Source organism: Ovis aries, chromosome X (genome assembly GCF_016772045.2).
Source record: "Ovis aries strain OAR_USU_Benz2616 breed Rambouillet chromosome X, ARS-UI_Ramb_v3.0, whole genome shotgun sequence".
Lineage (NCBI taxonomy): Eukaryota > Metazoa > Chordata > Mammalia > Artiodactyla > Bovidae > Ovis > Ovis aries.
The window spans coordinates 65,763,739-65,781,624 of NC_056080.1; the positions used below are offsets into that span (position 1 = coordinate 65,763,739).

Here is a 17,886-nt window from a genome sequence, read left to right on the forward strand (position 1 = left end):
CACTCCAAGGAGTACTTACCCTGACTATTCACATTCCTGTGAAAGAATATTAATCTTCCTCCAAACACTCCTTGGTCTTGACCCCACTGCAATACTTTGGAGTAGGCCAGAGCCCTGGTGGCTCAGTGGTAAAGAACTAACCTGCAATGCAGAAGACTCAGTTTCAATCCGTGGGTCAGGAAGATCCCCTGGAGTAGGAAATGGCAGCCCACTCCCATATCCTTGCCTGGAAAACCCCATGGACAGAGGAACCTGGTGGGCTACAGTCCATGGGGTCGCAAAAGAGTCCGACATGACTTAACAACTAAACAACAACAACAGAGCCCAGTAGTGCTCATTCTCGAGGGTGTCTGGCCTTGCAATTACAAAAGCCCATTACAGTGATAAAGATGGATGGAAAGGCTACAGGGCTTCTTTCTTGTCCCAAGACACATCACTAAGTTTCCAAGTAGCTCAGGGAGGTAGGTAAGAATTGGTACATGGAAGGATGCTGTTTACAGAGCCCAAAGTGCAAAACTTGACCTGAGAGACACCAGTCAGGGATGTCCAAATTGCTCTGATAATCCTTGTATAGCCTGAGCCCTGATCCTCAGCCTGTGGGTTTTGACTTTTGCTGCTGGCCACTCTGCTTCCTGGAGTGCTACAGTCCATGGGGTCACAAAGAGTTGGACATGACTTGGTGACTGAACAACAACAACTCTGTTTTCTGCAGTGAGGTTCCCTCTCTGATTAATTTCCAGGTTAAAAAAATAAATAAATAAAAATTTCAAGTCAAATAAACTAGATTGAACCTTCCTGCCACTCCACCTCTCTCTCCCACCTCCCTACCCCCACAGTATACTCCCATCCCCAGAAACAAACAAACAAAAACACAAAACTAAAGTAATCTTGAAGCCAAGTTCCACTAAGCACTGGACAACTTACTGGTTTCTCTTCAAGACATCCCTAGAGTTGAGTCAAAATGGTGATTTAAAATCTACATTTCCAAGGTCACTATTGATTCAGCATACAAATGTTTCTTGAGATCCTATCATGTGCATGACACTCCATTCTACAGGGCTCAAACATGCCCCCTGACACCTTTTCAATGTGTTCAAATTCCAAAATATTCAGATAAGACCCCAAATAACACTAAGATGGACAAGAATAGTATTAGTTAGTGGGGAAGTTGATAAGGGGATTCAGACAAGAGAAAGTACACTCTCTGAGAGAAGGATCATAACATAAGACTTTTGGGAGGAGGTGACATTTAAGCTGAATCTTTAGGTAGAATTGAAACAGTTTTTATGCATAAAAACTGTCTAGGTATAAGCAAACATACTTTTTTTAGGGAAAGAGTGTTGGAGTCAACAGACCTGAGTTAGAATATCAGTTCTATCATTCACTGCCTTAAAGACTACCTTCCCCACTCAGACCCTCTGTTTCCCCATAGATAAAATCACAATATTCGGTTAGCTTAGTCTTAAAGGTCCTGAATATGCTTCCATCTTGATATAGCTTTTCAAATGTCAGATAGACCAGTTTGCCTCAAGATAGAATAGATAAAAAAGAGAATAATGCAAGGGTATTGGGTCTATGTTATGAAAAGGATTGAATATAGGGCCTGGGAGCCTGAGCAGAGAAAGAAAGTAGAAGCCAAGTCCCAGGCTTAAGCCCTAAGGTTGTATATTTTGCCTGGTTCCAATTTAAGAACATGAACTTTGCAATCTGAGCTGCCTAGATTGGGAACCTAGCTCTACTACATACCAGTAGTTCATTTAAAAAGTCATGCCACCTCTCTGAGCCTTGGTTTCTTTGTCTCTAAAATGGGAATGATAGTAAGTAAAGTTGTGAAGATTGAATGAGGTCATGTACACAAAGTGCCTATAAATACGTGATTTTCCTGCGCCTTAGTCCCTTCTCCCCAGTGCCGGGTTCTAATTAGTCTTTGATGACCAATTACTTTTGTTCCTTCTCATTTTCCAACGCAGGCTTCAAAATATATCCAGAATTCAACCACTCCTCTCCATCCCCAATGCCATTCACCTGGATTATTGCAATAGCCTTTTACTTAACCAGCCTGATTTTATTTTGCCCACTTACCGTCTATTCTTAATCCAATGGCCAAAGCAATCTTTTCAAAAGTTAAGTCATGTCACTTATCTGTTCAAAATCCTACAATGTCTCCCTATCTCACTTAGAGTAAAAGTTTAGAAATTAAAAATGACCCACACTATTAATGTTTGGACCTCATCTACCTGTTAGCCACACTTTCCTTCTTGCTATTTCTCCAATAAAAAACAGGCTTTTCTTTTTACTTGCTGTTCCCTCTGTCTGGATCCTCACCTCATAGCTCAATCCATCACTTCTTCTGTATCTTACTTAAATATTATTTTTAAGTAAGGTCTTCCCAGACCACCATATATTAAATTGAAACATCCTCTAACATTCCTTATTTTCTTTGCTGCTTTCTTTTTCTTTACAATGTTGATTATTACTATCTGACATACCATAAAATTTAATTACTTACTAGTATATCTCCCTTGAGAATATAAGTTTAATAAGTGCTTTGTTCACTATTGATGTCTCCATACATAGAATAGTATCTAGCACTCAATAAATATTGGTTGAGTAAATTAATGAATACAGTGGTCATGTGCTGTTTGCCAAGTGTTGTTAAACAGTTTGCATATATCATCTCAGGAAATCCTGCCTTCAAAATACAGACACTGTTAGTATCCCTATTACACAGGGGGAAACCCTGAAACTCCCAGAAGTAATGTGATATTTCTGAAGCCAAACAGGGATTAGTTAATGAAGGTGCTAGGTTGTGTTAGACTTTATGGAGAAGCATATTCTCTGAATAGGAACACATCTTGAATTAAAGGTTGTGGTAGGCTTTGGGAGGGGGCAGGAGTGAGGGAGAAGGAATGTGCATGCATGCTAAGTCACTTCAGTCGTGGAGGGAGAGGGAATATTGGAATATAAACTGGTTTTGTCATCAAGAGTTGATCTGATTTCTTGAAGTAAAATCTTGAGTTCTTTGGCATCTACTGACAACTCCATGTCTTTTTCAACAATTTTAACTTTACAAAGGAAATTGCAAGTGTGAAAGCAAGTTGGAAGCTTCAGCTGCCCTGGATTTGAGCCTGCAGGAATTTGGCTCCTTGTGAGTACTGGCAGAAAGAGACACCCAAGGAAGACTAGTGAACTGACAGGAAAATAAGAAAGCCCACTATCCACAAGCGTCTTCTCCTTCTTTCCTTCCTTTTTTCATAACGTCCTCTCTTTATCTTTCTTTAATTTGTACACATTTGTAAAACATTCAATTAATCCAGCCTGTCGTCTACAGGAATATAACCTCAGGAAGGCAGAGCAGGAATGATTGTCTTGTTCACTGCTCTATCCCCTGAGTCTACAACAGCCTATCACCTAGTAGGCACACGATATATAGTTGTGAAATGAATCTTTGTCCTCAGAAACAAAGCTCTCCTCCTATTAGGGGGAGGGCAATGAAGAGAAGGGAGAGCCCCTTTTAGTACTATCATGGGCCAGTGCCATGTGAAGTGCCTGTGCCAGGGACCGTAGGCAGAGAAGATACCAAGAATGCAGACTAGGTGCAGGAGATCAGCGTAAAGGGAAGAAGCCACAGGGTAGGGATCAAAGAACAGGATTTTGCCCTGATTCTACACCTCTCTATCTCACTTTGCGGGGAACTGGTCAGAAACCTCTGGAGGAGCTCCTGCTTCCAAAAGCGCAAAGTTAGTGCTATGGAATCAGGTGGACAAAAGCAAGAAAGATGAGATTGAAAGGCACAGGATCTCTTGGAGAGGGTGTAGAGTGAACAAGTCCTTGTGAAAGTGAAATGGCCGTTCATTTGAATGCAAATGCTATGTAAAAGCCTAAAGCCCCTTGACGTCAGCCCAGCAATTGGGGGCCCGTCTATACAGGCTACCAGTCACCTGGAAACCGTCAGGGTAGGAAACGCCTATGGAGTAGTCAGGAGGGGCGTGCAGCACAGCTAAACTTCTGGTTCCCTACTGCTTCTCAAAGTCGGGTTGGGACCTTATAGGGACTTCAGGATGCCTTAGGGAGCTCCTTTCTCATATCCAAGCCATTATGTACAGAAGCTGCCTTTTGGAAAAAGAAGCGGACATGTACTCGAGCACTCTCAGGAGCCCCGCAGGAGGTGGCACCGCCGGGGCTGGTGCCACTGGGGATGGTGGGAGTCCTCTGCCAGCCTCCAACTTCGCAGCAGCCCCTTCTTATGCTCACTACATGGGATATCCACATATGCCCGGTATGGACACTCACGGGCCACCGCTGGGAGCCTGGGGGTCACCCTATAGTCCCCCTCGTGAAGACTGGAGCGTGTACCCCGGGCCATCCAGTACTGTGGGTACGGTCCCCATGAACGACATGAGCTCGAGCCCCGCCGCTTTCAGCTCACCGGAATATAGCAACCTGGGCCCCGCAGGGGGTGGAAACAGCGGTAGCAGCCTGCCAACACCAGCCGGAGGATCACTGTTCCCCATCGACGCCGGCATCGCAGACGAGAGTTCTAGCAGAAGCCGTCACAGCCCCTATGCATGGATGCGCAAGACAGTGCAGGTGACTGGTGAGTAACCGATACCAATGCTCTGATCCTTTTCCTTCCTTTGCTTCTTCTTTACTTCTCTTGGCCTTCTGGTCCTCCTGCTTCTCAGACTTCTCTCCGGACAGCTTAGCTAAGGAGACCACTATGTGGCTTACTGCCCAGGGCCCCAGACCACAAGTGACCTCCCTCGCTTGTGCCTCTGCTCAAAAACAGAGTGTAGTGCTTGGAACTAAGCTGACAGTAGAGGACTTTTTCATCATTTTCTGATCAGCCAAAGGAGCAACCGTGGTGACGATGGACATACTGAGCCACAAAGATCAAGATCCAACCCTACCGTTGCCCAGATAGGAAAACATTTTCACGGGGAAGGTAGGTGGGTGAATGAGGAGAGGACAACTACGTTTCTCTATGCTCAGTCACTGCTGTTTGCCTGTTCCATTTCAAAGCCTTGTTTATCTGAGCAGGTCGGCTTCTCCCCCAGATCCGGTGATGGTCAACTTAGATTCAGTGCTTGATTGGCAATAGGAGGTCCAGTTTAGCCACAAAGGCCCTGATGGCAAAATGGCCTCCTCACCATGAACTCTCAAGGAAATTCCAGTTTCCTTTGCCCAAGCTGGCAGGAGCCAGCTGAATTCAAACCAAATGCCTTGGTACAACTTTCCTTCCACCAATGGAAAGTTACAGCACACCACTGGGACATAATAAGCTGCTCAACCCTTAACATCTCTGGGGTGTGCACCAGTATCAGCCCCAGTATCAATAAAGTTAAAGGGATTAAGCCCTCCTAACAGTACAGGCAGGCATTTTGAGGTGCAGGGACTAGATACAGGCTTGTCAGGACACATAGGAAAGCCCAGAGATCTCAGCCTAATGCCAACTCACACTCCTACCAGCAAGCTACTGGTTGGTGGCTACTGGGAGGAGGGTGTGCACAGGGGTGTGGGGTGTGTGTGGGGGGTATTCTGCATACTCTGCTTTAATCTTGGACAGGGGCTGGAGGAGGGAGGTGGGGAGATGTTTGTTTTCAGCTATAGTTGTGCTTTTATCACATTCTTATTATTCCAACTCACCAATCCCTTTCATTAGAGAAAATTAGTAAAATTCAGCTAACACTTTCATCCCTCTGGGGAAGAAATGACATTCCAATAGTATTTGCCCATAATGATTATGCTTCTGCTCACAATTCTGCACTTTTTCTCTGCTTAAAAATAGCAAAAGCAAGAGGGTGGGTAGGGGACCAAATTTTATCATTGAGAGTACTCAGCCTGGAGGAGGCAGTTCCAATTGATTAGGACACTACTAGGGTAGCAATCCCAAATTAAGAGTAGAGCTTAAATACTTAGCTCTAAAGTGTTTGTCAGTAAGTCTGCATATTGCTTTTTGAAATAAGAGTGAGTCGGTGGGCTAAAAAGAACAGAAAGTAAGCTTAGGGTGGGGCACTGTCAGGGCTGTTATTATATCTAATCTTAGGGTTGTAATTAACACCTATTCACTAAGACCTAACCATCAGCAAAAGACACAAAAGCCAGAAAAGTGGCTGCTCCAGTTTAGGATTATGTTTTGAAATACTTTAAAAGAGGAAAGTCACTAGTATGTTGTTCGGAAGACAAAACAATGGGAAGAAAAGAACAAGATAAAATAATTATCTTGAATCATGAATTTTCTGTTTAAAAGAGAAAATATGATGGGTTTCTCTGCTTAATAGTCTTCATTTGCATTTGTCAGAGTCTCTCTTTTGTATAATTCTGGTGCCAGGAAAAGTTTAGAAAGGGACTCTAAATTACTCTATGGAGTCTTCATCATTAGCTCAGTCTTCAAACCTTGCTGTACAATACCCTGTTCACAAGATTTTCTCTCCAACTTCTATGAGAAATTCTAAACTGAATGATTTTAGAACCTCACTAACTTGTGGCAGCCTATCCTATAGATGAGGCTTTATTAAATTCAATCACCATTTCATTGTAATGTCTTATAAAAATACCCCTTTGTTATATTCTTGCAGCCTAAGTACATATTTAGCAATGATTTAAGAATATGATGAAAATATGGACCCTCTTCCAGAAAAATGCACATGTACACACTTCATTTTTTCCACCAGATTTTTAAAATTTTTATCTATTTTTTGGTCTTGCCAAGCAGCATGCAAGATCTTAGTTCCCTGACCAAGGACCAAACTCATGGTTTCTGCAGTGGAAACACAGAGTCTTAACCACTGGACTGCCAGGGAAGTCCCACATATGTCATTTATTTGAATAATTTTGGGAGACTCATGGATCCACTGAAATCCCTTCCATAGATCTCAGGTTATGAACTGATAACCTGAGAAAAAATTAAACTGATCACCTGTCTGTATCACTCCAAACCAAAAGGTACACATTTGTATACTTAGTACATAATGAGTGTTAAACAAATATCTGTTAAGTGAATAAGTCAGATCCTCCTAAATTTTATACTTCGCTCTGTAGTATTATAGGACATTTGACTTACGGCTGAGAACAAAACAGATGATTTACAAAATGGAAGTAACCCCTCCTTGATTATGGTAGTCAAATTAAAGCTCTTTATGTTATTTAAGAATGTTTTAACTAGCCTTAAGTTAAACAGAAATATGCATATTAGGGGACAATTGGAAAACATTTCATAGTGATTATCATGGCATTTGATTTTTGAATGACAGAAAGGGGACTGACATACAGAATAAATGACTGTCCACTAAGTGATTTGATTTAAAAGTGAGATTATTTTTTTTCCACTTTGTTCCCTAAGTAGTCTGTTTGAAAATATACCTTGTTTTAAAAATTATGTGAAAATGAACCTGATAGAGATATTCCATGAAAAGTTCATCATTTTAATATTTTAAACATTGTCAGTTTAAAAGTTCAATATTTTCATATTTTAAACATTGACAGCACTACTCTAAGAATTTTTTCATTTTGTTTTTATTTTACCCAGAGTTATAGCCTTGTATGAGTATTGGAAAGGCAGTAACCCTAACAGGGCTGGAGAGGGGCTTTGTTTTTAGGCTTGGGAAAGAAGAGGAGAGAAGGAAGTGACTTTGAATAATTCTGATTAACCCACCGGACAAAAGACAGAAAACCAAAGAAGTTAAAAGGCTTTCTTCAGTTAGGACATTTCAGAAAATGAATTACTTAGTAATTCCTAATATCATTATCTTTCTTGGTTTTGACCATTTTAATTGGACAGTTTTTATAAGTGAATTTATATGCAATTTTTAACTAAAAGCAGCAAAAGATTACCATCGCATGGAAACTCATTATGATGGTGTTAATTACACTCTGTTCCCTATGGAAAGGGATTGCTGTGAATCATCTTTACCCTTGCTGTCACCATCATCATAATCCTTAGGTCTGGAGAGTGCTTTTCTGCCTGTCACAGTCAGTCTGCACTGTCACAGCCAGTCTCTCAAATGAGCACATTTAGGTGATGATAAGTCATCATATATAATGACATTTGTTTGCAAACCCTGTAGGGATCCTGTCTCCTTTTTGGAACTACAGAAGTTTGTCAAAGTCTTTGGTCAGGGCAAGTAATGAAATCCCACCACAGAGCTCTGAAGCAGCCCTGTAGATTAACTACAATAGTGCTGGAGAAGGGGAATCCCTCACCCTCGGCACTGTCATAGTCTCTGGGAGAAGAGAATGGCTTGAACAATAAAAGCTACTGCTTTTAGCACTTTGTTAGTGTTTTAGTATGGAAATATGGTTCTATGCTCCACTAGAAAATGTCCAAAACCCAGTCAATCAGATTTCATCATTTAAGGGAAGAGACAATGGAGTAAGTGGAAAAAAAATAGCTTGGGAGGAGGGACACAAGAGGAGCACCAGGAAATGAGAATTCACTTCTCTTCATTAAACGTGCAGTCAGTATTTCCAACTAATCTAGTCTTCTTGAGGTCTGAGGTCTTATCCGTAAGATTGGAGCAACAGACTCTTTTTTTAACACTTTGCATGGCTTTGATATGCAGCCTGGCTCTTCCTCATCCCTCCTTTCTTTAGTGGTTATATTGCCGGAAAGGGTGAGGATTTTCATGGCAAATAAAGAGGCCTGGTATTGACTTTATTGTCCTCAGAAGAAACTGCAAGAGGGGAATTTATGACCAATGGGGGTGGGAAAGAATTGCAACCTTCCAGAATTCTTGAAGTCTGCTTATATTTACTGATTATCAAAGAGTTGAAAACAGACGCACACACATTAAATTGTAACTTCTGCCTCAAGTTAGAATTTAAACACTCAGTCACTTTGGTATTAGGAATGGCTTTAGGGAACATCTCTTCAAAGATATACTTTGATTCTAAGATTTGAGGTTCTAGAAATAAATTAAACCTCAATGTTTTCATTGTGGCCTCAAATATACATTCTGCCTTTGTAACATACCAAATGCCAGAACTTTGGTTTCCTAGATTCAGAAAAGCAGTTGAAGTTTGTTTTTTGTATCTGAGAGTCTGTTTCTGCTTTGCATATACATTCATTTGTATTATATTTTAGATTCCACATATAAGTGATAGCATATAGTATTTGTCTTTCTCTGTCTGACATTTCACTGAGCATAATGTTCTCTTGGTCTTTCCAGGTTGTTGCAAATGAACCTAACACAATATTGTGAATCAACTATACTTCAATTTAAAAAGTTGATATAAAAAAAATCCCATGAAAAACAAGCAAAGAGAAAACCAGCTCATTGTTTGGGCCTTTGAGATAGATTAACTGACTGGAGCTCATCATTTTCCATTTTCAAGAAGGAAAGTTTTGTTTAGTTCTCTAGTCCATGAGTTAATCCTAAAACATATCTCTCATCTAGAATTTGTTTCTACATTCACGTCCCCCCTTTTTTTTCTTTCCTGGAGATGAAAGGGTGTCTGACATTTGTTTAGGGCTTGTAAATTCCAAACCAATTGGCTGGTGTTCCTGAATGTAAAGAGGGTTCAAGATGGGATCTGATGCTATGTAGCTCCTTTGTTAAGCTTGTGCTGCATCTTAACACCTCAATGGAGTTTAGGGAAACACTTTAAAGAAACCTTTGTCTTACAGATTGCTCCCCAAAACTTCACATCAAAAACAAGCAGGGAAGATCAGAAGGGGTTTGCCAAAAGCTATAGAGAAAAGGAGGAAGATCCTGGAGGGGGTTAGAAAAATTGAAAAGAAAAAGAAACTTCCTAATCACCTTTGGAAAATTTAAAAGGAGGAATAAAACTCTATTTGAAGGAAGGCATGAGAAATTAGTTAAACGTTGTAACACAAAGCAAATGTTTGGATATCCTTTCAAAGAGTACTAGAACACCAATTTTATTCAGGTAAAGTCAACGCCCCCTATTTCCCCCTCTCATTTTCCATTAGGAAATAAGAATTTGTTTAAAACTCCCCCCAAAAATCCCTGGAGAAGGAAATGGCAACCCACTTCAGTATTCTTGCCCGGGAAATCCCATGGACAAAGGAGCCTGGAGGGCTACAGTCCATGGGGTTGCAAGAGTTAGATACAACTGAGTGACTAAACAACATCAACAACAAAAAAAAAAACTAAACTATTTTTTCTAATAGGTGAAAAGAAAGTGAAAGTGAAGTAGCTCAGCCGTGTCTGACTGTAGTCTTCCAGGCTCCTCCATCAATGGGATTCTCCAGGCAAGAGTACTGGAGTGGGTTGCCATGTCCTTCTCCACGGGATCTTCCTGACCCAGGGATTGAACCCAGGTCTCCCACATTGCAGGCAGACGCTTTACAGTCTGAGCCACCAGGGAAGCCCATAGAGCTATTGTAGAACAGAATTCAAGTGACAATATATGCTTTCTTTTTAAATGACTATCCAAATGAAATTCTCTCTAGAATGTGCATGTAATAAGAACGTCAGTATCACAAAACAGTTTGCTGCACTTGGGCCATTCTTGTGCTGCCCAGCATATTTAAACTAGGAATAACATTTGGCACACTGGACTTGGAGTCAGAGGTATGTGTTTGGGTCCCCATTCCTAAGCCCACTAGCACAAAGCCGCTTACCTACACTGAGCCTTGGTTTCCTTATCTGTACAATGGGAATAAGACACATTGTGCATAAGTTGAAAGGGTAGGTGAGAGAGAGGTTCAATAGGAGACAACATATAAGAACTGTATACAATATAAATGGAAGTGCATGTATAATGGATGGTGCTACTATTGCCAATACTGTTCTCATATGTGAGTGGGAAGGGAATGAAAATCATGGCTAAAGTGTTTGCTTTAAAATGCTTTGGTGTAACAGTATGTCGGTGGTGCTGTGATGGGTGTGTTGAATATGTGTGTGTGTGTGTGTGTGTGTGTGTGTGTGTGTGTGTGTGTGTAAAATAGCCACAGATGACAAAGTACTTAGTGAAGAAATGGACTTATGACATATTTGGTGCAAAAAATGTACTTGTTTTATATTTGAAAGTAATAGCTAAGGGTAGGAACAGTGGCTCTGATTCCTCCAACCAAAATAATCTCCAAAGAAAAAAAATATGATTAAATACACTCCTTTCTCCCCTAACAGGGAAAACCAGGACAAAAGAAAAGTACCGTGTAGTTTACACAGATCATCAAAGGTTGGAGCTGGAGAAAGAATTCCACTGCAATAGATATATCACCATTCGGAGAAAATCAGAGCTTGCAGTCAACTTGGGCCTTTCTGAGAGACAGGTACACCCAAAGTACATTTAACATTTTTCATATAAGCATTTCAATAGGCTAAGATTTTAAGGACATCTGTAAGCAGGAGGGAAGCAAAAGAAGACTAAGCCATTCTCCAAGCTTTCCTAAAGCCCATGTTTCCTATTGAACCTCCTAGTGTGGTGGGCACTATATAGGTGTGGAAACAAGGGTGGGGACATAGTGGATGGAGAAGGATTAAAATCACCATACAGTTGGTCAGCCAAGTCAAAACCTTGATATAATTTCCCAAGTAGTTATAATCTATGTGTGAAGTTGAAATCTGTCAATCATGGCAATTATCTGGCTTATATCAGTCAAACTGTAACAGTAAATGAACACCAGTGCTCATACTTGAACCAAGTTTTTCTATTATTCAGGTTAGGAGATTTAATTTTCTGTGGTCTATGTAATCAATCCTATGATTCCTGCCTCAGATTTAGTTTACTGTGGATACTCAGTGAAAATTAAATCTTGGCAAGAATCAGTGGTTTCCACTCACCCAGATTTTGACATGACGTAACTACTTGATGTTCTTTTTTTTTCCACTAAGGTCTAAGAGTAATCCTGGATATCATAGAATTCTAGAACTGTAAAGTCCATTAATGTCTTATCCCAAGTAATCTACATTTCAACCATGTATAAAGGCACACAGCAAGAGATATCGTACTTCCTCACCCTTGTTCACCCAGTTCTGTTTCATTAACCTTACTTAAAAAAAAAAAAAAAAATTACATGGCATGTAGGATCTTAGTTCTCAGACCAAGGGTCAAACCTGTGCCCCGTGCATTGGAAGTGCAGAGTCTTAACCTCTGGACTGCCAGGGAAGTCCCTAACCTTAGTCTTTTAATGACAGATCATAATCACCTTTGCTCTTTAAATCCCTCCCTTTTCATCACCGTGCCTCAGAATCTGCCATTTTATCATTATTTATTTTTACCTGTGCAACAAAGATGGTGAGTGAGGTATAATGTAAAGACTACTGCATTCAGAGTCTGAGGCCCTGGGCTTGATTTCAATTTCATCTCATGAAAGATATTTTCCCTCTCCAAGTCTCAGATTTTTTAAAAACCTCTTGCCAAATGGGCATACTTCACAAGGTCATTGTGAGGCTCAAGTGATACATGTGAAAGGGCTTTGTAAATATTAATACTAAAGCCCCGGAACAATATCAGCAATAACTTTGAAAAATGCATTCAGTATGTTGTCCCATTAAATCCAAAGCATTTTTTGTTTCAGGTGAAAATCTGGTTTCAAAATCGCAGAGCCAAGGAGAGAAAGATGATCAAAAAGAAAATATCCCAGTTTGAGAACAGTGGAGGCTCAGTGCAAAGTGACTCTGGCTCCATCAGCCCTGGGGAACTACCTAATATTTTTTTCACCACTCCATCTGCTGTCCGTGGATTTCAGCCTATCGAGATTCAGCAGGTCATAGTCTCTGAATGAAATCTGAATGAAAGAAAGGCAAAGAGAAATGGAAAATGCCCTTCCTTTAGCCTTGTCTTTTCGGTCTCTTAAGATATCAGCAGGGGAGTTGCAACATTAGGTAATAATTCCTTGTAAAACAGTATTCAGAATAAGTGGATGCACCATGGATTGAAGATAATTCAAGAATCACTTACTGTTAGGAACTATACCTAGAAAACTCCTGTGTGTGATGCTATGTCAGTCACTCAGGGAACTTGGTGGTAAGCTGTATAATTGAAAGCTACAGTCACAAGCCCTTGAAACTCTATTCACAATTTTAGAAATTTGCTTGTAATAGACCATAAAAAACAGTTCTGCCAGGATGCACATTTGTATATGTATACTTGTGTTCATCATTTGATGCTGAGTGTGCCTTTTGACGCTCTTTTTGGGCTGGGGAGAAGGTAAGCAGAAAGGTATCTATCTCTAGCTACCTTTTCAAGTGTCTGATTCAAAAGCTAACAGAATTTTCATAACAAGACAAAGGTTTATTCAAACATCAGGAGGTGATTTTGAATCTGCTGTCACTTGTTATAAAAAATAATAAATATTAAAAGGTTTTGTCCCTTGCTCATACTTGTCTAGCATCAGTTATCTCAGAACTTCCAATCTGCAGTGTCAATTTCAAATCCTGCCAAAACAATGAAATCAGACTAGAACAACACAGTCAGCTTGGTTGAGTCATTAGAAAAGGCAGCCCTCCAACACTCAAAGTAAACTCTTCCCCTATTCTGCCTCTCTATTCCATTTACTGTTAGAATGTGAAACAGCAGTGAGATTGAACATTGAGTACAAGGATAGTATATGTTCTATAGTTTCTCTCATTGCTATCATCTCTAGTCTGTTCCATTTTACCTACCTATCATGTCAATGCAATGTGGTCCAAGAAGCTGCAGTTTACAGGTTACAAACACATGACTTAGGCTATAGTGAGCAGAGTCGTCTGGAGTTTGTTGGTCCAGTTTATTGTTTGCATATCCAAGTGGTCAGAAGCTGAACTCTGAATCATTTTAAATTGAGGTGGTTTAAAAGAAAATGTGATTAAAATAGAAAATCAGAGCACAGCTTTCCTTTTCAAAAACCATCTTTGGGTTTGGAGTGAGAAGTTTATCCTCCCCATCATTATGAAAATCTCAGAAAGAGGGTGCCACTTCATTGCCTCCAATAAATATGGGCCAGGCAAAAGGTCATCTAAATTGCTGATCACAGACAATCAGCATTAAAATAAGTCCTTCCAATCTAATAAAGGGAAGGTGGGAATCACAAAGGTGAAGAAGCTAACTTCTGAGTGTATTTGTCTATTTACACCAGAAGTTAGCTTCCTCACCCATAATATCCCCCAACAAATGTATACCTTTGGCAATAGCAGTTGGAGTCCCCCAAGGATTGTTCTTTCCTGCTGTAAACTTTTTGTTCCACAAGGAAGAAACATTTCTCTATTTTTATAGATTTTAATTTTATAGAACCTGTTAGCAAAGCCACAATATAAAGCTTTTTTTCTTAGTAGTACATTGCAGCCACTTCCTCTAAGAAGACATGTTGATTCTTTCTCTGAAACCTGAGAAAAATATATACCCCCTTCTTTTATGGTTATATTATGGTGGTGTGGAGAAGGAGGCAACGGAGGATGAGATGGTTGGATAGCATCACCAATTCAATGGACATGAACTTGGGCAAACTCCAAGAGATGGTGAGAGATGGGAAAGCCTGGCATGTTGCACTCCATGGGGTCACAAAGAATCAGACACAATGTGGCGACTGAACAACAACAATGGTGGTATGTGCTGGAGGTATATAGACAAAAAGTTAAACACAAAAAAAGTAGGTTTCAATAAAGAGTTTTTTCTGCTGTTGGGGGGTGAGATTCAGAAATGAAAACATGCCAAATGACTGACAGTGTTCAGCTAGGGTAGCAGGATTACGAAGATTTTCTTCTTTTCATTGCATTTCAAATGTATGCTGTTTTGTAATAGAAGTTTCCTTGAGAAACATGCTTTCTCCTCAGATCTTTAGTTGATCTTCAAGTAATTTGCGACTTTAGTGTCTACTTATAATTTATAGAAGAGTTTCAACCTCCTAGTTCCTTACTTAAGGAAGGCCTTTGATCTAGTCTTAGAGTTGTTCATGTACAGCTACAAAGAAAAGTCTTTGGGAGGGTCTGACTTCTTTTCTTTCTTTCTTTCTTTCTTTTTTTTTTCTGACTTCTTTTCAAAGGAGAAATGAAGCAAGATGCAAGGGATGTTTTCTACTCTTGCTTTAGATCCAGAGACTCTAGCTGTTTTCTTCAGTTGGAACATTTCAACATTATCAAACAAAGCCAAGAAGGGCAGGAGGAGCTAGCAAGGGAGTTGGGTGGTAGGAGGAAGGGGTATATTATAACAGGATATGAGGAACATTTGGGGGGGTAGCAGACATGTTTATTCGGAGAAGGCAATGGCACCCCACTCCAGTACTCTTGCCTAGAAAATCCCATGGACGGAGGAGCCTGGTAGGCTACAGTCCATGGGGTTGCGAGGAGTCCGACATGACTGAGCGACTTCAATTTCACTTTTCACTTTCATGCATTGGTGAAGGAAATGGTAACCCACTCCAGTGTTCTTGCCTGGAGAATCCCAGGAACAGGGGGAGCCTGGTGGGCTGCTGTCTGTGGGGTCGCACAGAGTCAGACATGACTGAAGCGACTTAGCAGCAGCAGCAGCAGCAGCAACAGCAGCAGCAGACATGTTTATTATCTTAATTCTGGTGATGGTTTCATGAGTTTATACATATATCAAAAAATCAACTTTTATACTTCAAATATATGCAATTTCTTGTATGTCAGCTATACCTTAAGAAAGGGGCAAGCAAATGTAACAATGTGTTTCCAACTGTAATAATAATACAGCAGGGAGGTACTCACTAGAGGAGTTAGTCTATGGAGATAGTCATCTTAGATAACTTAGATTCAGTCCCCAGGTAGGATCACTTCCTTGTATACTCATGTCTGAGTGTGCTGTTGAGGAAGGACACCAATAATTCATCATTGATGATTCTTTCATAAAATGATGGTGGGTTTGGAGGGTAGGGAGAGACCAAGATATGTTGGCATTGAGTCTTAAAGTATGAGTGTCAATGCAAAGCAAAGAAGTCCCCGCTGTGTTCTTCCAGAACCAGTACTGTGAGTTGGAAGTAAAAGTAGCTATTCACATCTAATAGAAAGAGAAGCACTTGTCAGAGGTGGGATCAAGATGGCAGACTAGAAAGACCCTGAGCTCACCTTCCCCCCACAAACACATCAAAACTACAACTACATAAAGAGCAACTCTCACTGAGAATGACCTAAAGATTAGAAGACTGGCTCTCCTACAACCAAGGCTGTAAAGAAAGATCCACACACAGTTTGGTAGGGAGGCAGGAGAAGTGATCAAGTCAGGGCCTACATCCCTAGTGGGTGACCCAGCAGGCTCAGGGATCCTCCTTAGGGAGCAAGGGGTTTAAGCCACATATTAGGCACCCCAGCCATAAGGTCCAACATTCAGAAATCAAGCTCCCTTATATGATTCGAAAATCAGTGAAGCATAACGGAGAGATGTAAGAAACCAAGCCTTCACTCTTGAAGAGCTCACACACAGACTTGTTGGCTTCCAGTCGCAGAATGGATGTTGCATATTGAAAAAATGAATGGTGCTCTGGCCAACCTGCCAAGACTGCCACAGCATGCCCCACAGCCTGTACCAGGCTACCACTCCAGCTCTTGCTTTAGAACTGCTCCCTACTAAGATGGAGGCCACTATTGCCAATGCACATGTTCTCATTGGGGAAGGGACAGAGACAGCTTGGGCCACAGTCTTACCCTTAGCCAGGGGGTAGATTGCCTTTGCCAATGTGTACATACACCAGGGAAGGAGCAGAGCCTGCTCAATAGTGTGGCTCCAACTCCTCTGGCCCCAACTCTGCCTTTCACAATGATACACACACCAGGGAAAAAATGAAACCAGCTCAGAAGTACAGCCCCAAGCCACAATTCCAATAGGGCAGCAACTACTATTGTGCTTAGGAGAATCCCCAATTCACACTTGGCTCCGTCTCTAGTACCTCTGATTCCAGCCCTATCTCCAGCCCAGCGTACCCAGAGAGAATATGTAACTCATGAACACTTCGAATCCAGCACTGCCAACAAGTCACTAGGCATATGCAGACTGCACAGTGATGCCTTCACACAAGGACATGGCTTCAAGATCAGAATAGGTAACCATCTCCCCTAATTTCATAGAAACACAGAAAGTTAAACAAAATGAGAAAATAGAGAAATAGGTTTCAAATGAAAGAACAAGATAAAGTCTCAGGAAAAAACCCTAATGTAACAGAGAAAATTAATTTACCTGAAAAAGAATTCCAAGTAGTAGTAATAAAAATGTTAAATGAACTGAAGAAAAAAATAGGTGAACAGAAACAGAACTTTAACAAAGAATTAGAAAATACAAAAAAGAACCAATGAATGCAGAAAAATACAACTGAAAAGAAAAATATACTAGAAGATATTAGCAGCAGATTAGGTGATACAGAAGAAATATAAACTATCCAAAAGATGTAAAAGTGGAAATCACCCAATCAGAACAGCAAAAAAGAAAAGCAATTAAAAGAATGAGGATAATTTAAAGGATCTCTAGTACAGCATGCTAGCATTCATATTATAAGAGTACCAGAAGGAGAAGAGAGCAAAAGGGGCAGAAAATGCATTTTATGAAATTATGACTGAAAAATTCCTGAAGAAAAAAACAGAAATCCGGTTATAAGAAACATAGAAAGTCCCACAAAATGCACCCAAACAGACCCACACAGTATATGTCCAAATTAAAATGGCAAAAGTTTTTTTTTTTTTTAAGGCATCATATACAAGGGAACCTTCATAAAACTATTAGCTGATTTTTCTGCAGGAGGTTTGCAGGCAAGAAGGGAGTGCCATGATATATTTAAAGTGCTGAAAGAGAAAAACCTATGAACTAGAATACTCTATCTAGCAGAGTTATCATTCAGAATTTAAAGAGATAAAGAGCTTCTCAGAGAAGCAAAAATTAAAAGCACTCATCAGTACTAAACCAATCTTACAAGAAATGTTAAAGGGTTTTCTTTAAATGAAAAAGAGAAAGCTACAACAAGAAATAAGAAGTTACGGGAAAGGAAAAATTTAA

The 17,886-nt window shown here is 40.4% G+C and overlaps 1 protein-coding gene across 1 annotated transcript; it reads left to right on the forward strand.

Annotated features, from left to right (window-relative positions):
- The first annotated feature begins 4,098 nt into the window (after nucleotides 1-4,098).
- On the forward strand, nucleotides 4,099-12,694 carry CDX4 (caudal type homeobox 4). The gene is made up of 3 exons (XM_015104762.2): nucleotides 4,099-4,597; nucleotides 11,094-11,239; nucleotides 12,488-12,694. The coding sequence occupies exons 1-3, from the start codon at nucleotides 4,099-4,101 to the stop codon at nucleotides 12,692-12,694; spliced, it is 852 nt and encodes a 283-aa protein (XP_014960248.1).
- The last annotated feature ends 5,192 nt before the right edge of the window (nucleotides 12,695-17,886 follow it).